We start from the raw sequence: 24,379 nt of genomic DNA, 5'->3' as shown, positions 1-24,379 counted from the left end.
GACCCACATGTTTGTATCGATCTTAATCTGTATCACGAACGCCAAGACACTACCAAAACGATCTCGATACGATGTTATGACTACGTATTTACAGTAATACCCTGTGGTCCCGTTCCATGGAATTTCTTCGGATACGCTGCGATACACATCTGATGTCAGACCCACCTTTTGCCATCTGGATATACTTCAACCGCATCCACATCATTCAGGTACCCTCCACGGTGGAACCACCCCCTTTCAAGCTATCTCAACTAGTTTGCCCCTTGGTGGTTGATCCTAGGTTCACGATGGGTCAGATCGGAAAAGGTCATGAATTTGTAACCGAGCCGTGGCTTACAATTGAAAAAAAAAACTTTGCAGATCCGACGCGAAAGTAGTCGATCATATGAAGGTTGTTGATGATTCACCTGTCAGTCTTCTCAACTGTCGCAGTCCCTCACAACTCCCAGCTTGCCCCTCGTTCGTCATATACTATAATCCTTTGAATTTCAGGCCGATATCTCGCCCGATTTCGATAATTTCTTTTCATCACTATGTTGGTTGTTGTGCCTGGCTCGTTGGACATCGCGCCATGCGTGTTTCCCACAGAGAGCCTCGAGGGACGGGGCTTCAAATCTATCCCACTAAGCCTGCCTGGATCCAGTCAAATCGACAGCGAAGTGCTGCTGCGCGCTTGGGCTGTGATTCTGCGATACTATGTCGGCAGTGATACAATCTCGTTCGGCAGTGTTGATGACGGCGACTCTGCGTCGCAATTCGCGGTCTGCCATGGTGACATTGATGCATCTGCTGCGCTGGATACATTGCAAGTTTCACACGCTTCGGGCGAGTCAGATAGCTCGTCTATTTCAAAATGGATCGCATCAAATACCTTCAACACTCTTGTGTGGAAGAGCGCAAACCCCTCACTTCATGATTTGGAGAACACATCGGTATGTTGCTACATTCTGTAGTCGACTTTGGGTTACTAATTGTTGCAGTGCTCTCTTGCCCTCTTAATTTCCGATACCCCTTCCTTAGCCTACGCTTCACATACCATTGGCGAAAACGTGGCCACCGCCGCAGCTGAAGGCCTGGCCTATGTGGCCAGCATAATTACCAGCTCTCCCCAGACCACAATTGGCGCGGTAGATCTCTTTGGTCCTGCGTCATGGTCCCAGCTCGAAAAGTGGAATGCAGAGCTTCCCGAAATGATCGAGGAGTGTATGCATGAGATTATCGACCAACAAGCGCAAGCTCGTCCCAAATCCACGGCATTGGAGTGCTGGGATGGCTCCGTATCGTACGCGCAATTGGTAGACTACACAGATCGACTGGGCAACTTTTTGATCTCGCAAAATGTTGGCCCTGAGGTCTTTGTGCCTGTCTGTTTCGATAAGTCTCTTTGGGCCGTAGTCTCCATGCTGGGTGTCTTGAAGGCTGGTGGCGCCTTTGTATGTATTGATCCAGCACAACCAGTAGATCGGTTGCAGACGATCATAAGTGAAGTAAACGCGCAGATCGCTTTGGGAGCCCCAACTTACCGCGATCTGCTATCCGGCATGGTTTCGAACGCCATCTCAGTCGACGCCGACTTCATTCTCAGCCTTCCTACCTCATCTCCTCTTCCTCATCGTGCCTCCCCCCACGATGCCGCTTTCGCCATCTTCACCTCTGGCAGCACGGGCAAGCCGAAGGGTGTCGTTCATGAGCACCGCGCTATGTGCTCCAGTGCTAGACGACATGCTGCGAAAATGAACATTAACAGCGAGACCCGCACCTTCCAATTCGCTTCCTATACCTTCATCGTCAACACATTCGAGTTGTTCACTCCCTTGGTGGAAGGTGGTTGCGTCTGTGTTCCCTCCAAGGAAGATCGACTGGGACGCACCGCTGGTGTCATGCGTGACTTGAACGCCAATTGGGCCTGCTTGACCCCATCCTTCCTCCGATCGCTCAAACCCGAAGACATTCCACAACTCCGTACCCTCCTACTGGCTGGCGAGCCCGTCCAACAAGACAGCCTGGACATATGGCGCAGTCGGTTGACAATGATGAACATGTACGGTGCTTCCGAGGCTTCAGTTTGCGTGACTGGAGACCTATCTGGTAAAGTTGAGCGATCAACTATTGGAACTGGCACTGGCTGCATAACATGGGTGGTGGACCCGACAGACCACGACAGACTTGCACCTCTTGGAGCAACTGGTGAGTTGGTCGTCGAGGGCCCAATTCTCGGTCGTGAATACATCCACCAGCCTGAGAAGACAGCCGAAGTTTTCATTTCTGGAACACCCTGGATGCAGAAGATGCGTGGCGACGTGCCAACGCGTGCATACAAAACTGGTGATTTGGTTAGATATGGAACTGATGGCCGCATCAACCTTGTTGGCCGAAAGGACATGCAGATCAAGTTGAGAGGTCAACGAATTGAGCTGGAAGAGGTCGAGTTCCACTTGCGACAGGTACTCCCTCGAGGCACTGAGGTTGTAGTCGGTCTGGCGAAGCCCGTCGACCAGCTCGATCGACCCATGCTTGCTGCCTTCGTCGCCCTTCAGAAGGCCTTTGGTGACAACTTTTACCCTGTTGATGAGGAAACCGCCGGACAGCTTGAATCACAGCTGACCGGCTGGAAGAGCAAAGTGGCTGAGCATGTTCCTGGGTACATGGTCCCATCCACCGTCGTTAAGCTGAAGCATTTGCCATTGACTGCGTCCGGAAAAATCAACCGTAAAGCAATTGGTGACTTTGCCTGCACACTCACGGTGGCTCAGTTGACCGGAGCTGTGAGCAAGGCCTACAAGGAGCCTGCCACGAGCTCCGGAAAGCTGTTGCGCAGTATGTGGGCGGAAGCTTTGGACCTGAAGGAAGAAGCCATCTCTGCTGATGATAGCTTCCTTGAACTCGGAGGAAACTCCATTGATGCCATGAAGCTCGTCAACTTGGCCCGTAACGCAAGCATCAAGCTGAGCGTGGCAGAGATCTTCACCCACCCTGTTCTTGATGAGATGGCCGAATCCGTGTCGCAGCTAGATTACCAGGCTTTCGAAGATGTTCCATTCTCCTTGATCAAGGAAAATGCTGGCTCTCTCATCGAGGAAGCTGCCAAGCTGTGCCAGGTTACTGCATTGGAGATCGAAGACTTGTATCCATGCACTGCGATGCAGGAGGGTCTGATGGCTCTCTCGGATAGCCGAGATGGAGCTTACGTCGCACATCACACGCTCGCTCTGAGCACAGCTGTTGATGTTGGCCAGTTCAAGCACGCCTTCCAGGAGGTTGTGACAGCTCATCCTGTTCTTCGGACATGCATCGTCTACCCTGAGCAGGCTGGGTCGCACCAAGCTGTTATCAAGGGAGATATTGAATGGCGCACCGCCGATAGTCTTGAAGCTTACATGAAAATGGACAAGGAGCGCCCGATGAGGGCAGGACAGCTTCTGACCCGTTATGGCCTTGTCCCTGATGGACAAGCATGGACTTTTGTCTGGACCGTTCACCATGCTGTCTACGATGCCTGGACCCTGGACTTGACATTTGATCGCCTGGACAAGGCATACAAGGGCCAGGTCTTGGAGCGTGATAGTACTTTCAAGGAGTTCATGGCCCATGTGGTCAGCACTGATGCCGACGCTACGAAACAGTTCTGGCAGGAGTATCTGGCAGGTGCCACACGGAACGAGTTCCCCTCGGCCGTTTCTATCTCCAAGCAGCCGGTGGCAGATGCCTCAGTGGCACATGAAATGGCCATCAATCGCACCGACGAGCTTGCCGGCATCACTATTGCCTCTATGGTCCGCGCCGCGTGGGGTGTTCTCATCGGCTCTCATTCGGAGGCAGACGATGTTGTATTTGGCTCCATTGTATCCGGTCGCAACGCTCCCGTTGCGAATGCAGACCAACTGTTTGGTCCTGGTATTGCTGCAGTCCCATTGCGCGTCAAGTTCCCTGATAACGATACTTTGACAATTCGCGATTTCATTGCTGAGCTGCAGGCTCAGTCTACAAGAATGATCTCTTTCGAGCAAGCTGGCTTGCAGAACATCAGCCGTGTGAGTGCAGCTGCTACTCAGGCGTGTGATTTCCAGACCCTGCTGGTGGTGCAGCCCCATAAGGAGAAGTATGTCCCAACTGACGAGATTGACTTGCGAGCTGTCTCTGATGTTGATGCAAACTTTGGTACCTACGCCTTGACTCTGGAGTGCAGTCTCAAGTCGAATGGAGCCTCTTTTGTTGCCCACTATGACTCTAGCCTGGTTTCCGAGAGTCTTGTGCAGCGTATCCTTCATCAGCTGGAGAACCTTGTGCAGCAGATGTGCTCCGCTCCGGCTGACAAAAAGCTCAATGATTTGGTCTTTATCAGTTCCCAAGATCAGAAGAGCCTCCGCGAGTGGAACAAGAACATCCCAAAGCCTATCCAAAAGACAATTCACCAGATGATCGGAGAACGCATTGCCGAGCGCCCTGACCATGAAGCAATTTGCTCCTGGGATGGCTCTTTCACCTACTCTGAATTGGACCAGCACGCCTCTCGTCTTGCTCGCTGCCTGCGTCAACTGGGCACCCAACCGGAAACCTTTGTCCCGTGCTGCTTTGAGAAGAGTCGCTGGGCTTTGCCCGCTATGCTTGGTGTGTTGCGTGCTGGAGGTGCCTTCCTCAACCTTGATCCATCCCAGCCTGCCAACCGTATTCAGCTCATGATCAGAAAGCTTAAAGCCAAGACTGTCGTCTGCTCCCCCCAGCAATACGATCTTTGTCGCAGCATGGGCGAAGACCTTAACATCGTTGTTCTGGATGCAGAGACACCTGAGGCGAATCTTCCAGAGCCGTCTCCGTCTACTGTGAAGCCAGAGAACGCTGCGTATGTCATTTTCACATCTGGAAGTACTGGTGAGCCCAAGGGTACCATCATTCAACATGGTCACTTTGCCATTGGCTCGGTGACGCATGCTCCAGCAATGCTCATGGATGGTAATAGCCGAGCTCTGCAATTTGCCTCCTGGACCTTTGACGCCAGTATTGTGGAGACAATTACCATTTTGATTATTGGTGGCTGTATCTGTATCGCATCTGAGGAGCAGAGAAAAAGGGATGTGGCCGAGGCAGTCCGTACCACCAGAGCCAACTGGGCGGCACTCACACCATCCTTCGTCAACCTGCTCACCCCTGACGATGTTCCATCTATCAAGGTCCTGATTCTGGCTGGAGAAGCTATGTCTCAATCCCACATCGAAACCTGGGGTCACCGTGTAAGACTGGTCAATGGATATGGTCCGTCCGAGTGCTGCGTTGCCTCCACTTCCAACATTGATGTGACGCTTAATACTAGCCCACGTAACATTGGAACTACGTGCTCTGGTGCTGCTTGGGTTGTTATGCCCACCAACCACCACCGATTGGTGCCTGTTGGTAGTGTTGGAGAGTTGGTTCTCGAGGGTTGGAACGTTGGTCGCGGGTATCTTGATGAGCCAGCCAAGACAGAGGCTGCGTTCGTCGAGAACCCGCTGTGGATGGATCTTGATAATGAGATGAGACCTCCAGTTGTCTATAAGACTGGTGATTTGGTCCGTTACAACGCGGATGGGTCCCTTGACTTCCAGCGCCGGAAGGACACCCAGGTCAAGCTGCGTGGCCAGCGTGTCGAGCTTGGAGAGATTGAGTATCGCATTAAGCAGAGCTTGCCCAACAAGCCAGATGCTGTCGTCGACATTGTTTGCCCCAAGGACGCTTCTGACCAGCCTCGTTTGGTTGCATTCATCCCGGTGCCTGTTGAGGAGGCCCGCCGGAAGCCAAACTCGATCTTCATGCTGAACCAGCCTGAGACAATCATCCCTCCGCTGAATGAGCGACACTTGACTTCAATTTCTGGTCTTGAAGACCGCTTGTCGGACTTCCTTCCCATGCACATGATCCCCAGTGCCTATCTTCCGGTTTATCACATTCCTAAGATGCCCTCTGGCAAGGCAGACCGAAAGACCCTGATCAAGATCGGAAGTGGATTTACGCACCGCCAGATGGCTGAGTACTCCGGTGCTACTGAAGATACTCGCCCGGCCACTACTGAGATGCAGATCATCATGCAGCAGATGTGGGCAGAGGTCCTGAAAATGCCTGCTGCGCAGATCAGCTTGAATGACAACTTCATTCGTCTAGGTGGTGATTCTATCACTGCAATGCGACTGGCTTCGGCATCGCGTACTCGAGGCATCCCTCTGTCCACAGCCACCATCTTCGGACATCCGACTCTTGAGGCCATGAGTACCCTTGCGGAGTCCATGTCGCAGCAACGGCTACCCCAGACCTTCGAGCCCTTCTCTACCCTCAAGTCAATCTCCAAGGACAGGCTTCTTGACGATATCATTCTCCCCCAAGTTGGTGTGCCTGCATTCCAGGTCCAGGATGCCCTGGAATCCACTGACTTCCAAACGCTTGCCATCAACGGTGGTCTCAACCAGACCCGCGGGTGGAGCAACTACTTGGTCTTCGATTTCGAGGGACCTATTGACCTTCATCGATTGCAGACGGCCTGTGAGAAGCTCATCGCCCGTCATGACATCCTCCGCACCGTTTTCGTGTCGACTGGCTCCGCACTGATCCAGGTTGTGCTCCGCTCGGTCACCCCCGAGTACAGCTTGCACTACCAGGATGAGCAGGACCCAACTGAGAAACTCATTCGTGATGATCTCGCCCGCCCGCCTCATCTAGGTGAGATTATCACACGATTCATGCTTGTCAAGAACGGTGCCACTAAGCACCGACTGATCATGCGCGTTTCGCATGCTCAGTACGACGGTGGCTCCATGCCTCATCTGATGCAGGATCTACGTGCTGCTTACCGCCGTGACGAATTGCCCGATAGAACCCAATTCGGTGACTTTGTGCGTATGCAGCTCCACAGCAGTGAGAATGCCGAAGCCTTCTACAAGGAGATGCTCGCCGGTGCGAACATGACCTCGGTTGTCTCGCACACCACATCCTCTAAAACCAACGTGCTCAACACCATGGCAGCCGATATGGTGCCCCTAGTGGCATTCAAGAGCCACGGTATCACAGCTGCCACTGTCGTCAAGGCCGCCTGGGCCCTGACCCTCGCCGACATGGCAGCAACACCAGACGTTGTGTACGGACACATGGTCTCCGGACGTAACCTTTCACTCGACGGTGTGGAGGGCATCGTCGGCCCCTGTTTGAACATTGTGCCAGTGCGTGCCAACATGACACAGATGACCACCGTCCTCGAGCTCCTGCACCACATCCAACAGCAGCAGACCGACACCATCCCCCACGAGAGCATGGGCTTCCAGCAAATCATCAACAAATGCACCAAGTGGTCTTCAGCAACCCGCTTCAGCTCCGTGTTCCAATACCAGGACTTCGGCGGCGAGGAAGCCGCGCCAGGCCAGCCCGTGAACTTCGAAGGCATCCTCAAATGTGCACCTGGCTTCGTTTGCCCTTCGCCAGACGCCTGTGACATGTCCATTCTGGCCACGCCTGCCGGCGACAAGATCCGCATCGAGATGATTTTCTCGAGCCACGCCATCCCGCGCGAATTCGCCGACAGCATGCTGAAGAAGCTCGGCTCCAAGCTCGCCCTGATCTCCAGTAACGTCGAGGGTCCATTGATCACGCACCAGATGCTTTCCCAAAAGCCCCAGATTCCTCTGCCCGAGCCAGGCGTCAAGGTCGCTCCTGCTCCGGCCCCTGTCGATCCTCCTCGCAAGAGCAGTGGTCGTGGTCTCAGTGGCGTTGTCAAGGCTATGGTCAGCGGTATCAACTCCCACCTCTCGCCCCCGAGTAGCCCGATCACCCCAACTACCCCCACAATGCCAAATAGCCCGACCAGCCCGACTGGCTCGGATCGCCCGTTGAGTGCGCAAAGTGGAGGCCTTGCTCCGCTTGATGCTAAAATCAACTTGTTGGCGTCGGTGAAGATTAACTGATCTCTTTTTTTGTATAAATTGTTAAATAATTGTTTGATTCTGTATATATTATGAGCTGAAGAAGCAACTGCACGATTTATTACCCACAAAACCTAATCATCGATTAGGTTTGACCCAGACCCGAACTCCCCGTACTTTTAAATCAGCCATGTCTTTGTCAAAGCAACTCCCGATGAACCCGTCCCATATGTTCGGCCATATTGTCCTTCCGATTGAAGACCCTACCACACCTGAGGCAATTGACCGAATGGGGAGCGACATGCTGTGTATCAATGTGACGCATCAAGGCCCCTTTGCTGGAGAACATATCAGGGTATGTGCAGTCTTTCCAGTTGCAACCAGAGTAACCGTTGCTGGGGTGGGAACTGGGGTTAGTAAAATCGAGAAATTTTGAAATGCCCTCGGCGCAAGTAAAGAGGGAACTTACTCCTGTTTCTGTCTGGAGGCTCCATGACGAGCACAGGGTTTCTTGTTCTTGATTCTGACTTTAGGGCTCACTTTTGGCCCATTCGCCTCGTGTATACAGAGACTAGGGACTGGCGAGACTAGAGAATCGTTGTGACCAAGGTCAAGGGGACTTGTGACCGATGACTCGCCACGATGGTCTCTTGTTGGAGGGTGAGGTGCTGCGTTTGGGCGGACGCCCTGTATACCTGGATCAGTCCGGGTATATTGGTGCAATGGCCTTGGGTGGTCTTGCCAGTACGGATTGTGCATGAGAGAATGGTCTTGCGGGATACTTTCGGTCATCATGAAGGGTGTTTCGGTCCTCAGTTCGGACGGCTGCTGCGTATAGATGCTTTGAAGAAATCCGAAGTCCTCGGTGCTCCATTGACTCAGATCAGGCATGATGGCCCTACCCGTTGAAGTATTGTATGGAGATGATTCCATTTGAATTTGGTCGACGAAATAAGCAGCTCTAAGCGCAAGTATTAAAAGACAAGATCGGTCAATAATGAAAAATGTGAGATTCCAATCTTATTTCCTCAAAGGCGTGGGGTACTTATATAGTACACAGATTCCTCTATTTCTAGGTAGGATCACATATATATCACCTGAATGACTGAAATTCAAAAAGTATGTTAGCGCTTTCTTCCTTTGCGCGACCAATCGGATTTTCGGTCACCCATGCCCAGAGACGGGGAGTGTGGAGGCGGAGGCATAATCTCGATGCTTGTTGGGAAGTTGGTAGACATGGTCCGGTGCAAAGGAAACGCATACGAATAAATATTGGTTTCGGGCGTCCACGTGCCCCTCAAGGTCCGTCGGGGTGCAGCCAATTACCATACATCTAGGGCTGTGAAGTTGGTGCCCAAGATTCAGTATGCATAAGTGAAGCTGTTTGCACCTGGGCCAGAACACTCTGGGGCTTCTAAGGTCTACGACTGGCTGTGAGCAAGCCGCCACAATAGGGTTTCGGGTTTAACCGTGAGGATATGGCCATTCGTTGGAAGAAGGCATTTGCACTGCGACGTCATTTGGAAAGATGTCAGACATACTGTAGCCTTGATCGCCTATCGTTGACGAATCACACTCTCGCAATCTCGGGTTCTTATGAAAGACAATACACCCCTTCCCCCGATCTCGATATGATACCAGGAGTTAAGAAGCAAAGAACAAGCCTTAGAGTAGGCCGACCCAAGGTTCGCCCAGACTGTCACACGTGCAAGCAGGTGGGCACATCTACTTCCACCGCGACTGGTGGAACCAAGCCAAGTAGCTCCGGCCAGCACGGAGGGGCGATACCTTGATCGATTCCGACGGCTGCAGCACGTACCAGAGATATGGCCGATGACTGGAAGGGCCGTGTTCACCAAGTGATACCTGCAGCACGACACGCTGTCAGAGCCATCATCTCGAGGAACTGGAAATTCTAGAACTATGAACTGGTCGACTCTTCGAACTCGGGGTCGGTGTTTGAGGCTACGCCTCAGGAGGATAGGACGTTCTCTTTTGCTTTACAGCAGGGGATTGAGGCTGTGGAGAATGCCTATGCCAAAAGCTGTTTGCGCATGGAGGCAGCTCTTAAGACGTGTGTTATGTTATGTTGGCATCGCTGTCTCTCTGTCAGTCTGCCTCTAATATCGGGCGAGGGCGTACTATGCCATGCGAGAAGGTCGATTTCAGCGGGAATCCCTCTAGGACGATCCGTATGCGAGTGTTTCAAGAGCTGAGGCTACATCGGTTTACAGTATCTTCTTCGCCGCGGCTCAGGCGTGGTCAGGAAACGCTTTGGGATATGGTCAACCAGAATCAGCCTTTGTGAAGGTATTTGGATTCCCGGAGTGATCTTTCAAGGACTATCGGATCGAGTTTCTTGACACATTATCCACTGGACTTTGAATACCGCGTGGGATCCAAAGTACACGGTTTGAACACTGTACTTGACAATTTGGTCCGTGAAATAAGGACAGTGTAGAGAAGACGCTCAAGGGGCGATTCCAAGGCTACAACGGAGAGCTGTTTGCTTTCGTTTCGGCCCATGGGAATACATTGTTTCCCCAAGACCGCGGTTGGGTCATTCTGATGGAGGTCAGGACCAAGAGAATGGTGACTGATTCCGTTAGGGAGAAACTATGAGAGTATGACGAATGAAGATGTCTAGAATAGGTCAATTAAAATGATAACTAAGAAAAGCCTAAGTTCGAAAAGACCCTATTCCCAAAGTTGCTCGCCGAACAAATAACACAAGCCAACCCAAGCATACTGGAAGAATCCCATACACAACCACGTATTATGTACAACCAAAGACACTAGAATAAACCAACGATCTAGTTCGCGCTACCGGCGGGGGCAGCACGAGCGGGGGCGTTTCCAGTAGGGCCCGCGCGGCGGCTCCTAGTTCCATTGTTAGACGGTCAAAGATATTATCGCAGAGCAGATCCACTTACATCATGGTACGGCTGAAGAAACTGATGCCAATCATGAACAACCAGCTGGGGACAGCACCGAGAGCCCAGATAGCGTAGCCAATGACAACGTTAAGCTGGTACTGGGCGAGCCAGCCGTCAACGGGGTGGAAAGCACCCTCGTAAAGGGGGGACTCCTCGTAGGTCTTCTTTCCGTGGATATTGTAGATAACCTCGGGGGTAACGGTGGTGGCGTTCAGGTGGATAGCGCGGAGGGGAGTAGGGGCGCGCTCCTCGCCGGCGGGACGCTCCTGGGGAACCTGGTAGTAGTAGACGGCAGGAGCACTGGCAGACCAGATGGCGCAAAGGACCTGGTTGGCCTCGCAGTCCAGGTAGGCGAGGTGAGGAGAGGTAGGGTTGGCAGAGAACAGAAGGACGGATTCCTAAAGGGTGGAGATGGCATTAGATGGGAAACCTGAGAGACGCGTCGCTGGGTTCTCAACTTACGTTGAAGGCCTTCTCGGCGCGCTCGCAGCGACCAAAGCAGGTCTTGTTACCACCGGTGGTGAAGATCAGCCAGTCCTCTTCCTTGGGGCCGGGGGTGAGGATGGACTGCCAGTTGTTGAGGGTGACTGGGGTGACGCGCTGCTCGGTGACCTTCTCGGCCAGCTTCTCGACCGGAGCAACCGGGGCGGCTGTAGGCACATAGGACTTGACCTGGTTGAACCATCCCTGCACACGGTCGGCGAGGGGAACTTGCTCCTGGGCCAGGGCCAGGGCAGGAAGGAGGGTAACAAGCGACGTGAAACGCATCTTGAGGCTAGAGCGCGGATCGAGTTAGCGGGATAGTCATGGTGAAGTCCAGCAAATAGATTCACTGGTACAAACAGATTAAGAAGCTCACCTGAGACTGAAAGGCGCGATGGGCGATGGGATTGACACAGTCGGAGACAGAAGAGGAGTGAGGAAGTTCAGGGCAGCTGGAACGACAGCTGGCCTGAGCGCTGACCAACCACGTCTGTTTCATTTACTTCGCCTTGTCCACCACGCCATGTCTCATTACGGCCGCATTAATGCATGGAATATTCTTGGCTAGTCTAGGAGTGTTTCTAGTCATGTACTTTATTTCATGTCTATCTTATTACTTATTTGGATATCAATTGAATTCCTGTTCCATGTGGATTCTGGCTTGCATATCTCCCCGTCTCCACAACTTAGAGTGGCGTTATTAAACGGATCAATTTTACGGAGAACGGAGTCTTCCGATGAATGTTAGGCAATTGGATCGATATAGTGGTCAAGTCAAAGATAACTTCATGGGTGGTGGTTTCTATTTTCAATTGCGGTTGAGTAAAGCCGTAAATAGGGGGGTTTGGTTGGCAATGTATATATTTGTCAACCCTCAACACATGCAATCCGATCAACACGTGTAACTTTATACACTATCATGCTAGGCCTTTTTTTCAGTTTTGTAGTGAAAATCATTAAAAATCCCAATCACATTTACTACAATTTATTGTATTGTGATAGGACAGAGACATAACGGTCACGCCCCGAGAACTGTTGACTTCCAAGAGCACGACACAACAGTATATGATCGATGCTTCCAAGGTAGACATTCAACTTAATGAATTTAGATCTTGCTTACAGAGACTGTCAATTATTGATTGATTCTTCATTGTAAGTGAATATTCACCTGGGCATACACTGGGCAGCACAGAATGTTTCGTTGTGCAACATGATACCACATCAATGCATGCATCTGATAACATAGATATTGAGTTCCACTAAGAACATGGCCCACCAGGAATTGAGATTGATCTATGTATGAGAGCCTTGGTAATGGGATCATTTAAACCTTGGAATGCATCAATTGATCAAGGCGCTCACGTGCACTGGATGTTCAGCTTGTCAATGCGCAAGATCCAAAATTGGAATCTCTGCAACATCTCCAATAGACGACTGTGCCATCGACGTCATCTCAGAATGAACCCTACTTCCGCTGTTTACGTGTATTGTATGTATAGCAGTTTCTCCACATTTCAAGCATGTGAGGTTGATAAACACGATCGGGGTAGATCACCGGAGACCACAAACGAGGTGACATCAAGACCCTCTGAGCACTAGGGCTACTACGATGCTTGACCTAGGTATCTTATCTGGCGTAAGTGAAGAGCCGACGATTATCAATATCGAGGGGCCGGTGACAGTCTATGGATGACTCAGACCCCGCAGGTCCGATGTCGGGTATAGGGTATAGCAACTGTACCCCAAAGTGTAGGGGAATTTGCTTCGACTGCCAAAGGTGATGAATTTGGGGGGTAATTGCAGGTACTGGAGAAAATGGCAATGATGAGCATTGAGTCATAATAGCACCAAATAATGTACAAGTTCAGCATGCAACGGAGTTTAGTATCCTATGACATCGTTCGCTCTTCTCCACCCCCAGGCGAAATTTTTCAGTTTTTTGCCGCCGAGCGAGCGAAGGCCGATTACTACGCAAATGGAAAACCACACCGCCCGCTATATTTGCCTATGACTCTTTCTTCTCTTTTTCCCCTCGAAAAAGATCATAAATAGCTTGCATCTGGATCATCTTTCTTTAAGATCCAAACTTTCGTCCATTGCTTCACTCCCCGAGTCTTGCTTCACCTACCCCTCCATACTTCACCCACCCCCACCATCCGCGCACAATGTGTCCCGGTGCCGACCCCGAGCCCAATGGGCAGACTCCTCCTCTTGACTCCAGTACGTTCAATGGCGATCTATCGGTGGGAATCAACCATTAATTCATAGACAGATGGCGAGCACCCCGGTTTCGTTGGCATTGAGACCCGCCAGAACCCCCACCCCTCTGCCTCCCGCAACCCTTACGGCCACAATGTTGGCGTCACCGATTTCTTGAGCAATGTCTCCCGCTTCAAGATCATCGAGTCTACTCTGCGTGAGGGAGAGCAGTTCGCCAACGCTTTCTTCGATACCGAGAAGAAGATCGAGATCGCCAAGGCTCTCGATGACTTCGGTGTGGACTACGTGAGTCATAACGGACAATAAGACAATGCATTATGAATGATCAGAGGTTGACTGAAGTTGCTGCGATAGATTGAGCTCACCAGCCCTTGCGCTTCAGAGCAATCCCGCGCTGACTGCGAGGCTATTTGCAAGCTCGGCCTGAAGGCTAAGGTATGATTGGCTTTGCTCTTAAGTTTCATCAGGATGGATCTAATTCGTACCATAGATTCTCACTCACATTCGTTGCCACATGGATGATGCCCGTATCGCCGTCGAGACCGGTGTTGACGGAGTGTAAGTCATGTTTGTATGCATTGTGCGGAATTTTTTACTGATAGTGTCTCTAGTGATGTCGTCATTGGCACCTCCTCCTACCTCCGTGAGCACTCTCACGGTAAGGATATGACCTACATTAAGAACGCCGCCATTGAAGTCATTGAGTTCGTCAAGTCCAAGGGCATTGAGATTCGTTTCTCCAGTGAGGATTCCTTCCGTTCCGACCTCGTTGACCTTCTGTCCATCTACTCCGCCGTGGACAAGGTTGGCGTCAACCGTGTTGGTATTGCCGACACTGTTGGATGTGCTTCTCCCCGTCAGGTCTACGAGCTTGTTCGTGTCCTGCGCGGTGTTGTTGGATGTGATATTGAAACTCACTTCCACAACGACACTGGCTGTGCCATTGCCAACGCTTACTGTGCCCTCGAGGCCGGTGCCACCCACATTGATACCTCCGTTCTTGGTATCGGTGAGCGTAACGGTATCACCCCTCTCGGTGGTCTGATGGCCCGCATGATGGTCGCCGACCCCGAGTACGTCAAGGGCAAGTACCGCCTTGAGAAGCTCAAGGACATTGAGGACCTCGTCGCCGAGGCCGTTGAGGTCAACATTCCCTTCAACAACTACATCACTGGATTCTGTGCCTTCACTCACAAGGCCGGTATCCACGCCAAGGCTATCCTCAACAACCCCAGCACCTACGAGATCATCAACCCCGCCGACTTCGGCATGACCCGTTACGTCCACTTCGCCTCCCGTCTGACCGGCTGGAACGCCATCAAGTCGCGTGCCCAGCAGCTCAAGCTCGAGATGACCGACGCCAACTACAAGGAGTGCACTGCCAAGATCAAGGCTCTTGCTGATATCCGTCCCATTGCCGTCGATGATGCTGACAGCATCATCCGTGCTTACCACCGTAACCTGAAGTCGGGTGAGGACAAGCCCCTCCTCGACCTTTCCCCCGAGGAGCAGGCTGCCTTCGCCGCCAAGGAGAAGGAGCTCCAGGCTGAGGCTCAGACCGCCGGTGTCATTGGTTAAGTGTCTGGACGCAAGATTCTATTTTGCCCAGATTCCCCATTTGCGCTTCATCCCACAATGGCTTATCCCAAGTCATATGTGGTAGATCTTTGATGATTTCATGTTTTTTTATGTGTTTGGGACATTTATTTTTTGGGTTTGAAACGTCTTCCCCTTTTTTTGGAGACTCAAAAGAATGATCGGTGTTAGGAGAGAGTTCTCTCCATCTTGTATATAAGCGCACAATTCCATCCGTGACTTATTCTTCAAAGTTGGACAAAGTAGGCAGCCTAGACCAATTACGTCAGTTTAGACAGAGTAGAGCGGAACACTAGAGTACGGAATAAGTATGAATGACTTCAAATCCATTGCCGCGTATTAAATAAAGACATTCATTCAAATAGTCACATAGATATAAGACATACTGTAAACATTTCATGCTCGAACACGCTCAAAAGTACAAAGAGTCAGACGTTGAGCGCCTGCTTCATGTGGCTGCCGAGGCACGCTAGGGTCAACCAGTCACAGTCAAATGCAACCTCCCCCCATCGCCACAACTCTTTCCTTATTCCACCATCCCTAATGAGCTCGTCAATGTTACCGGTCGCCCTCCAGAACAAGCTGGTCGGATACGGTCGGGCGTCCAGCGCGCACCTATCGGCCCTGAACATCGACCTGTAAGACCCTGTTCCCCGCGGACTCCAAACCGGGGATGATCGCTGACGCATTTGCATTTCGCGCCTAGAATCCGCAACATAGTATTTATTCTCTTTATTTTCCGGTATACTCGCAAGACCTTCTATTCCCTCCGCGGCTACGGCATCTTCGGAAGCATTCGCAATGTCTACATCTCAGTCCGCCTGTTCTTCTACGGAATCTTCCTGCGCATTCCCGGCGTCCGCGGCCAAGTCGATAAGCAGGTGAAGGAGGCTATCACCAACCTAGAGACCAAGCTTGTTAAGAGTGGTCCCGATGTTGTCCGCTATCTTACTTTGCCCAAGGAGGGAATGACACCAGAGCAGGTTCGCGCTGAACTGGACAAGTTGGCCGGCCTTGAACATACTCGCTGGGAGGACGGCCGTGTTAGCGGTGCTGTTTACCACGGTGGCGAGGAGTTGTTGAAACTTCAGGCGGAGGCCTTTGGTCAGTTTGGTGTCGCTAACCCCATTCATCCGGACGTGTTCCCGGGAGTTCGGAAGATGGAGGCTGAGGTTGTCTCTATGGTATGACTCTTTTGAATGACTCCTATACGATAGGCGCGGGACATATTACTAACGGGTCGTTAGGTTTTGGCTCTCTTCAATGCTCCCTCGGATGGTGCTGGTGTGACTACCAGCGGTGGCACGGAATCTATTCTCATGGCTTGCTTGGCTGCCCGGCAAAAGGCTTTTTTGGAGCGCGGTGTCACAGAGCCTGAGATGTGAGCATATGCCCGGATATGCATAAAAATTTGAGATCACAGCTAATAAATACTCTTAGGATCATTCCCGATACCGCCCATGCGGCATTCATCAAGGCCTGCAACTACTTCAAGATCAAGTTGCACCGTGTCCCCTGCCCGGAGCCCGAGTTCAAGGTTGACGTCAATGCCGTTCGCCGTCTGATTAACCCCAACACTGTTCTTCTCGTTGGGTCTGCACCTAACTTCCCCCATGGTATTGTTGATGATATTCCTGCTCTTTCCAAGCTGGCCACCAAGTACAAGATTCCCCTTCACGTTGACTGCTGTTTGGGATCTTTCGTCGTTGCACTTCTTAAGAAGGCCGGATTCCCCGAGCCCTACGAAGAGGAAGGTGGCTTTGATTTCCGTCAGCCTGGTGTGACCAGTATCAGTGTCGACACCCACAAGTATGGCTTCGCACCCAAGGGTAATTCCGTTTTGATTTATCGTAATAAGTCCTACCGAAACAACCAGTACTTCATCTACCCTGACTGGTCTGGTGGAGTCTACGCCTCGCCCTCCGTTGCAGGCTCTCGCCCCGGTGCTCTGATCGCAGGTTGCTGGGCCAGTTTGATGAGCATCGGTGAAACCGGCTACATCAACAGCTGCACCGAGATCATCAACGCAGCGCGCAAGTTCGAGACATCTGTCCGCACCGAACCGACCATCTCCCTACACATGGACGTTATCGGCAACCCACTTGTCAGCGTAGTCGCCTTCCGCAGCAAGAACGGCGCAATCGACATCTACGACATCGCCGACGACCTCTCCGCCAAGGGCTGGCACCTCAACGCTCTCCAGTCCCCAGCAGCCATCCACGTCGCCTTCACCATCCCAACTGCCAAGGCTGTCGATCAACTCATCGCTGACTTGATCGAAGTCATCGGCAAGGAGCTCGAGAAGGCCGAGGAACGCCGTGCCCAGGGCAAGGCCTACATTCTCAAGCGTGGTGACACCTCCGCCCTATACGGTGTGGCCGGCAGCATTCCTGATAAGAGTGTCGTCAGCCGTCTAGCAGAGGGTTTCTTGGATACCTTGTACAAAGCATAAGCCTTGGAATGCCTCCCGCTTCTTCGCTTTTCTTGTATTCTTTTTTCCCTCACTCGGCTTTCCTGAAAACGTTCATAGCCGGTTTAATACCCTAGCTGTCCTTACCTTTCTTGGGGGTATCATGGAGTATACTTATCCAGCCTTTTCAAATTGCACATAGCTTTCCAATCATCAGGTTCTTATTAAGTAGAATAATACGTCTACCATAGATGTCTTAAACGCAGACAAGGTCTTGAATGTATTTTCTCATGTCGAAGGTGCTTCCCTTTATTTTCAAAGTATGGATGTTGTTTATCTTTGAGGCTTTGGCACCGTTGTGTGATGAGGCTCTTGTTGCTGCTGCTGCTGCTGAGCTTGCGGCATTGTTGATAGGGCTGGATTCTGAGGTTCGGACTTCTGATTGGATTATTGCTGGGACTGAGGTAGCTTCTGATGGTCCTTGACTTGGGGGGTTCGTGTTGTGTTGTGGTGTTCTGAAAGATTAGGGCTCCATTGGTGGGCAGAGTTGATGATTGCCCTACATTGTAAGTTATACCATAGGCCATAGAAAATGGAAACTGGTGAGATTGACAGGTATTTTGGACGTTTGTTTTCTATATAATTGATTGTACTTCTGAAAATGAAATCAATATACAAGGTCTGTATTAGACTAGCTTTATGCAATTGATTCATATTCCCGCTGCAAGATAGGGCTCTGAAGCTGGTTGATGGTAACGACTGGAGGTTAACAGCAATTGATAAAAAGACGGTTAAATCCAGCAAATTTATAGCCCGAGCTTTAAGAATAGCGTCTATATTGAGTTACCCAGGTCGCTAATACTTCCAACGTTGTAAATTGGAAAGCGTTGGCAAACGCTTGATATCAACTCCAAGGCGGTCGAGCTCTCCTCCAAAAATTATTCCGTTCGTGAACGCCAACATCCCAACAATCACCCACCAAATCAAAATGGCAGCCCCTGTTCCACTTGATCGTCTACCCCCCACGACAACCGCCTACGTGATCGCAACGGCCATCATCGCAGGTGTCACCGGCTACTTCATCGGCCAAGGCGCCTCGCTCAGCCTCTTCAAAGAGAAGGAAGGCTGGCCAAACAGCTACAACGTCAAGGTCCACAGCCACTCTTCCGACGAAGAAGAGGAACAATCCGAAGAAGAGAGCGACTCTGAAGACGAAGGAAATGGCGAAGAACTTGCCAGCTTCAAGGACAGCACCGAGGAGGTGAAGCTCGTCCTGGTCGTCCGCATGGACCTGGGCATGACCAAGGGTATGTGATGCGCTCCTCCCCCCGGCGGCTTGTGCCCAAATGTGCTCCAAGATTTGCGCTACAGATTGCTTACATTCATTTCATTGACAGGTAAAATCGCCGCCCAATGTTCCCACGCTACCCTCGCCTGTTACAAATACTTCCTCGAATTCGCGCCCGACTCGGCCATCCTCCGGCGATGGGAGCGCGGTGGCCAGGCCAAGATCGCGCTGCAGGTGAAGTCCGAGGAAGAGCTTCTCGTTATGCAGGCACAGGCTATGAGCCTTGGACTTTGCGCGCGCGTTATCCAGGATGCTGGCCGCACTCAGATTGCTAGCGGCAGCAAGACCGTGTTGGGAGTCTTAGGACCCAAGAGCGTTGTCGACGGTGTGACGGGACATTTGAAGCTTCTGTAAATTACTTTCGCGGTGTTTGATACAGGCGATATGCATGGGCAATTATGATCATGACCTCAATGAAGAGCCTTTCTGTGGATCCACTGCAGCAGGCAGGTACATGTAGCTTGAGCGCATGATGTTGGAACGCATTGCATGGGCAATCCGGGACAGTTTCCTAGGAAACGCAAGGGAAATACCAGACATGTCTACAAGATACACAAGATTACTAGCTAGATAGAGATGTTGGCAGGTCATGGTTATTCCCTAGCCTCAGCGGCCAACGGCCAATCGGCAAAGAGATTAGGAATATGACGCCGTCCGCAGCCAAGCTGTCAAGCCGAGCTCACCAGTGGGAGCTCAAGACCCGCAACACAAGGCGCAGACATTTAATCTGAGATCTGTCAACCGGAAACCGTAAGTGCCATCCACGCGAAAAATGATGGCTCCAATGTCGTTGAACTGCCCAGCTCTCAACCATCACACAAAAACCCGAAGGAAATCATGGACAGGAAAGCTGGACACAGATCCGTGTTTTGGTAAAGAAAAGAAAGAAGAAGAGAAGAGGGCGGGAAGGCTGATATTTATGGTCTAAGATTTTTGACGCGCTAGGCCTGATCAGGGCTAGCGTTATCAATCAGGTGATCAGGTATCAGGAAAGAGCGCGGCACTTGGGCGACATCATTATTCTGTTCAGTCCTCACTTTCTTCTTATTTTCGTTATTTTCAACGTCAATATGGCGGACGCTCTATCCATCGAGCAAAATAACAAGATCCGTGTCGCCTTGGGTCTCAAGCCACTCCCTGTCCCCGGCGCCGGACCTGCATTCAAAGAAGACGACAGCTCCTCCGGCGAGGAGGAAGAGCCCGCGAGCACGGTCGAGACGCGACAGGCAGCAGGATATGATAACTGGAAAAAACTTCAAGATGACGCCGAAGCGAAACGGAAGCGCGAAGAAAAGAACGCCGCCATCAAGCGTGCGCGCGACATCGCCCAGCGAAATCTCAAGCTTGAGGGATCTACATTGGGAGACGCGAATGGCGACGAACTTGATACAAAGTCTTGGCTGATGCAGTCTAAGAAGCGCTCGAAGAAAATTGAAAAGGAACGCGCTCGCAAACTTGCTGAAGAACTGGAAGAGCGGGAACGTGCCGCAGCCGCCGAGTACACCGCAGCCGATCTCGCTGGTATCAAGGTCGGACACTCTGCTGGTGATTTCGACGGTGGTGAAGATCACATCTTGACATTGAAGGATGCGGCGGTGGATGACGACGAAGAGGGTGATGAGCTCCAGGATGTCCACCTGGTCGAGAAGGAGAGGACGGAAGAGAAGCTGGAACTTAAGAAGAAAAAACCTGTCTACGATCCTACAGCCGAAAACCAGGGTATCCTTTCACAATACGACGAGGAGATTGATGGCAAGAAGCGCAAACGATTTACACTCGATGCTCAAGGCTCGACAGAGGAGGAGCGTGAAGCAAAGCGACAGGAGGTTTCTGATCGCTTGAAGAAGAACGTCATCAGCCTCGACTTTGAGCCCGAAGTACCATCTTCCGATTACATGGATATCAGCGAGATCAAGATTAAGAAGCCCAAGAAAAAGAAGGCCAAGGCGACGAAACAGAGAGCCGTCATGGACTACGATGACAGTGCCCCCTCAGAGTCAGTGGCACAGGATTCAGCCATGGATATTGATGCCAACAATGGCGTTCCAGTTGCTGCTCCCCGCAAACCTATCAACCAAGATGTCTCATTCGTCGATGACGACGACCTCCAAGCTTCTCTTGCTTTGCAGCGTCGCGCAGCATTCAAGAAGCGCAAGAAGATGACTCCAGAGGAACTCGCTCGACAGCTTCGAGAAGAGGAAGAACAGATTCCAATGGATGTAGAAAACGAGGACGAGGAAGGACCAGGCCTTGTTATCGACGAGACCTCTGAGTTTGTGTCAAATCTACAAAAGCCTACACTTCCCGAACGGGACGAGAGACAAACATCAACCCCTGTTGTCGAAAATCCCGCCGAACCACAGCCCGAGCCCGAGACAGACGGCGTGGAAGTGGATATGGACCGTTACGCCCACATCGAAGATGAAGAAGAGCTGGCAGCACAAATCCAGCGCGATGAACAAGCCAAGGCTGAACCACAACAACAGCTCACAGGCACTGGTTTGGAAGAGGAATCTACTTTGGATTCGGGTCTGGCCGCTACATTGTCCATGTTGAAATCTCGTGGTCTGGTGAAAGAAAGCAACAGCAGCAATCAAAACGCACTCATGCGCGACCGCCAACGCTTCTTACAAGAAAAGAACAATCGCGAGTCCGAAGCCGAGCGACGGGCCCGTCAACAACGTGAGCGAGACCGTGCCTCTGGTAAATTGGACCGCATGTCCGCTCGTGAGCGCGACGAGTATGCACAGCTGGAGAACAAACACCGCGACCAGCAAGAGGCGCGCCATACCGCCGAGGCATTCAACAAGGAGTACAAACCTGATGTCCAGCTCCGCTACGTGGATGAATTCGGTCGCAACATGAATCAGAAGGAGGCTTTCAAGCAACTCAGTCATCAATTCCACGGTAAGGGCAGTGGCAAGATGAAGACCGAGAAACGTCTCAAGAAGATCGACGAGGAGAAGAAGCGGGAGGCCATGAGTACTCTGGACAGTAGTCAACACACGGGTATGAACAACGCTGTGGGAACTGCTGCGCGGAAGAACCGCCAAGCTGGAGTGCGCTTGGGTTGAAGGCTTTAATGTACATGTATCTCTGGATTGAGTCCCAAACTACCACTATTAACGATATCCCCCGGGGGACCAGTTCCACCACCGCTGTTTCTGTCATGTCCTAGCGAAATAATTAGCGTAATAAGATGCGATCGCTCCGTGTGGGGGAGAATGCGGGAATTTCCACAGAAATTAACCGGGGGTTAGTATTCGCTAGTTCACACCGAGCAAGGGGCCTCTCGGGAACACCACTACGTACGTGGCAGACAACTGTACCCCGACTGTGTGAGGGGAAGTGTGGAGATTCTCGATCAGTTCACCGGGCATTCGAATTCCCGAGCGAAAAAGATGGGCTGGTGAAATGGCGAAACTGTATAGAAATGGGTTAGGGTTAGAGCCCGGTGAGGGGATATACGATTAGGCCATTCCATAGCCAGCTCCATAGCGATACTGTGGTCAGTACTGTAGTGTACAGTAATAGTTTGCATGATACAATCCTCACAACGTTAGAAATTGAGTATCACGAAGCTCGAACAAGAATATCATTGTATGTTTTCCATTTACCCGTCAAGTCTCGCAGTTCAGATGTATCTGGTACTTGGGCCGCGGCTGGACAACATACCATAGGGCAGGTACCCGGTACCGTCATCACATGAGTCAGGCAATACATCGGGGCGACGTCTCCGATCCTTTATTATTTCTCTCCTCCCGGTTCCTTCCTTTCCCCTTCCCATCCTTAGAGGTTCTACCCTTTTGATTTTTCCTGCCATCATCATGCTCTCCACTCTTAGAGTCGCCAGCCGCTCGGCGGCCCCCCAGGCTAACCAGCGCATCGTCGTTCTCGGAGCTAGACAGGCCTCGGCCTGGGCTAACGTTCCCCAGGGTCCTCCTGTAAGCTTTGTTTTGGAGCTTGCCATCGACGTGATGATGGGTTAAAAGGCTTCTTCTGACTTAATTGGCTCAATAGGATGCTATTCTCGGTATCACCGAAGCTTTCAAGGCCGACTCCTTCAAGGAGAAGATCAACCTTGGTGTTGGTGCTTACCGTGAGTCTTGACTTCCATCAACAACCAGCTTCGTGCAATGAATGATTAACCATTGGTGTTCAGGTGACGACAAGGGCAAGCCCTACGTTCTGCCTTCCGTCCGTGCCGCCGAGGACAAGGTCGTCGCATCGCGTCTCGACAAGGAGTACGCTGGCATCACCGGTATCCCCGCCTTCACCAGCGCCGCCGCCGAGCTCGCCTACGGTGCCGACTCCTCCGCCATCAAGGACGACCGCCTCGTCATCACCCAGACCATCTCCGGAACCGGTGCCCTCCGCATCGGCGGATCTTTCCTGAAGCGCTTCTACCCCGGCGCAAAGAAGGTCTACCTCCCCAACCCCAGCTGGGCCAACCACAAGGCCGTCTTCGCCGATGCCGGACTCGAGGTTGCCAACTACAGCTACTACAATAAGGACACCATCGGTCTGGACTTTGAGGGTCTGATCGCCGATATCAAGAACGCTCCCGAGAACAGCATCATCCTGCTCCACGCTTGCGCTCACAACCCTACCGGTGTTGACCCCACTGAAGCTCAGTGGCGCCAGATCAGCGATGTCATGAAGGAGAAGGGTCACTTCGCCTTCTTCGACATGGCCTACCAGGGCTTTGCCAGTGGTAACGCCGACAAGGATGCCTTTGCTCCTCGTCACTTTGTCAAGGAGGGCCACAACATTGCCCTGTGCCAGTCCTTTGCCAAGAACATGGTGAGTTGTAACAGATTTTCGGATCGAAAAACAAGAAACTAACAGCTATAGGGTCTGTACGGTGAGCGTGTCGGTGCCTTCTCCCTTGTTTGCGAGAACACCGAGGAGAAGAAGCGCGTCGAGTCTCAGATTAAGATTCTCATCCGTCCCCAATACTCCAACCCTCCCATCCACGGTGCCCGTGTTGCCTCCACCATCATGAACGACCCCGCTCTCAACCAGCAGTGGCTCGGTGAGGTCAAGGGCATGGCTGACCGCATCATCGAGATGCGCTCTCTCCTCCGCACCAACCTCGAGAAGCTCGGCAGCAAGCACGACTGGTCTCACATCACCAGCCAGGTAAGATACAGCAATAACCTCGATATCAAGTTAAGTGCCTAACAAAAACTTTTTAGATCGGCATGTTCGCCTACACTGGCCTGAAGCCCGAGCAGATGGACGTCCTCGCCAAGGAGGTAAGCACAATTCACTGCGCCACATGCATTTAAACAAAAACAATCCTGACAAATAACACAGCACTCCGTCTACGCCACCAAGGACGGCCGTATCTCCGTCGCCGGTATCACCTCCGGCAACGTCGACAGACTCGCCGAGTCCATCTTCAAGATCACCGGTTAAATTACTTTCCTCCCAAGAGAGAAAAGCCTACCCAGATACGCGAAGAAAAATCGAGGGATAGATACGATAAAACGAACGTTGTGGGGTT

At 51.7% G+C, this 24,379-nt stretch overlaps 9 protein-coding genes across 9 annotated transcripts; 8 read left to right on the top strand and 1 right to left on the bottom strand.

The window, feature by feature from the left end:
• Positions 1-533: 533 nt before the first annotated feature.
• N7511_001138 (uncharacterized protein) lies at positions 534-7,919 on the top strand (the record flags this gene model as incomplete). Its single annotated transcript, XM_057123563.1, has 2 exons — positions 534-932; positions 981-7,919. The coding sequence occupies 2 exons, from the start codon at positions 534-536 to the stop codon at positions 7,917-7,919; spliced, it is 7,338 nt and encodes a 2,445-aa protein (XP_056989296.1).
• Positions 7,920-8,067: 148 nt separating this feature from the next.
• Positions 8,068-8,294, top strand: N7511_001137 (uncharacterized protein; the record flags this gene model as incomplete). Its single annotated transcript, XM_057123562.1, has 2 exons — positions 8,068-8,232; positions 8,262-8,294. The coding sequence occupies 2 exons, from the start codon at positions 8,068-8,070 to the stop codon at positions 8,292-8,294; spliced, it is 198 nt and encodes a 65-aa protein (XP_056989295.1).
• Positions 8,295-10,690: 2,396 nt separating this feature from the next.
• Positions 10,691-11,581, bottom strand: N7511_001136 (uncharacterized protein; the record flags this gene model as incomplete). Its single annotated transcript, XM_057123561.1, has 3 exons — positions 10,691-10,757; positions 10,811-11,211; positions 11,276-11,581. 3 exons carry the CDS (start codon positions 11,579-11,581, stop codon positions 10,691-10,693), a joined length of 774 nt encoding a protein of 257 aa, XP_056989294.1.
• A 1,880-nt stretch (positions 11,582-13,461) lies between these two features.
• hcsA (homocitrate synthase) lies at positions 13,462-15,094 on the top strand (the record flags this gene model as incomplete). Its single annotated transcript, XM_057123560.1, has 5 exons — positions 13,462-13,516; positions 13,569-13,801; positions 13,871-13,951; positions 14,007-14,074; positions 14,128-15,094. The coding sequence occupies 5 exons, from the start codon at positions 13,462-13,464 to the stop codon at positions 15,092-15,094; spliced, it is 1,404 nt and encodes a 467-aa protein (XP_056989293.1).
• A 561-nt stretch (positions 15,095-15,655) lies between these two features.
• On the top strand, positions 15,656-17,564 carry N7511_001134 (sphinganine-1-phosphate aldolase DPL1; the record flags this gene model as incomplete). Its single annotated transcript, XM_057123559.1, has 4 exons — positions 15,656-15,750; positions 15,819-16,296; positions 16,360-16,493; positions 16,553-17,564. The coding sequence occupies 4 exons, from the start codon at positions 15,656-15,658 to the stop codon at positions 17,562-17,564; spliced, it is 1,719 nt and encodes a 572-aa protein (XP_056989292.1).
• A 248-nt stretch (positions 17,565-17,812) lies between these two features.
• On the top strand, positions 17,813-18,007 carry N7511_001133 (uncharacterized protein; the record flags this gene model as incomplete). The annotated part of the gene is made up of 1 exon (XM_057123558.1): positions 17,813-18,007. The coding sequence occupies one exon, from the start codon at positions 17,813-17,815 to the stop codon at positions 18,005-18,007; it is 195 nt and encodes a 64-aa protein (XP_056989291.1).
• Positions 18,008-18,510: 503 nt separating this feature from the next.
• Positions 18,511-19,224, top strand: N7511_001132 (aminoacyl-tRNA hydrolase PTH2; the record flags this gene model as incomplete). The annotated part of the gene is made up of 2 exons (XM_057123557.1): positions 18,511-18,829; positions 18,920-19,224. 2 exons carry the CDS (start codon positions 18,511-18,513, stop codon positions 19,222-19,224), a joined length of 624 nt encoding a protein of 207 aa, XP_056989290.1.
• A 716-nt stretch (positions 19,225-19,940) lies between these two features.
• On the top strand, positions 19,941-21,944 carry N7511_001131 (U4/U6-U5 snRNP complex subunit SNU66; the record flags this gene model as incomplete). The annotated part of the gene is made up of 1 exon (XM_057123556.1): positions 19,941-21,944. The coding sequence occupies one exon, from the start codon at positions 19,941-19,943 to the stop codon at positions 21,942-21,944; it is 2,004 nt and encodes a 667-aa protein (XP_056989289.1).
• Positions 21,945-22,697: 753 nt separating this feature from the next.
• N7511_001130 (uncharacterized protein) lies at positions 22,698-24,291 on the top strand (the record flags this gene model as incomplete). The annotated part of the gene is made up of 6 exons (XM_057123555.1): positions 22,698-22,814; positions 22,891-22,969; positions 23,033-23,673; positions 23,725-24,012; positions 24,069-24,128; positions 24,190-24,291. The coding sequence occupies 6 exons, from the start codon at positions 22,698-22,700 to the stop codon at positions 24,289-24,291; spliced, it is 1,287 nt and encodes a 428-aa protein (XP_056989288.1).
• Positions 24,292-24,379: the final 88 nt, after the last annotated feature.

Source organism: Penicillium nucicola (genome assembly GCF_028828085.1).
Source record: "Penicillium nucicola strain IBT 29836 chromosome Unknown utg000001l, whole genome shotgun sequence".
NCBI lineage: Eukaryota > Fungi > Ascomycota > Eurotiomycetes > Eurotiales > Aspergillaceae > Penicillium > Penicillium nucicola.
Note: the sequence above shows the minus strand (reverse complement) of the source record. Positions and strands in the feature narration are given on the sequence as shown.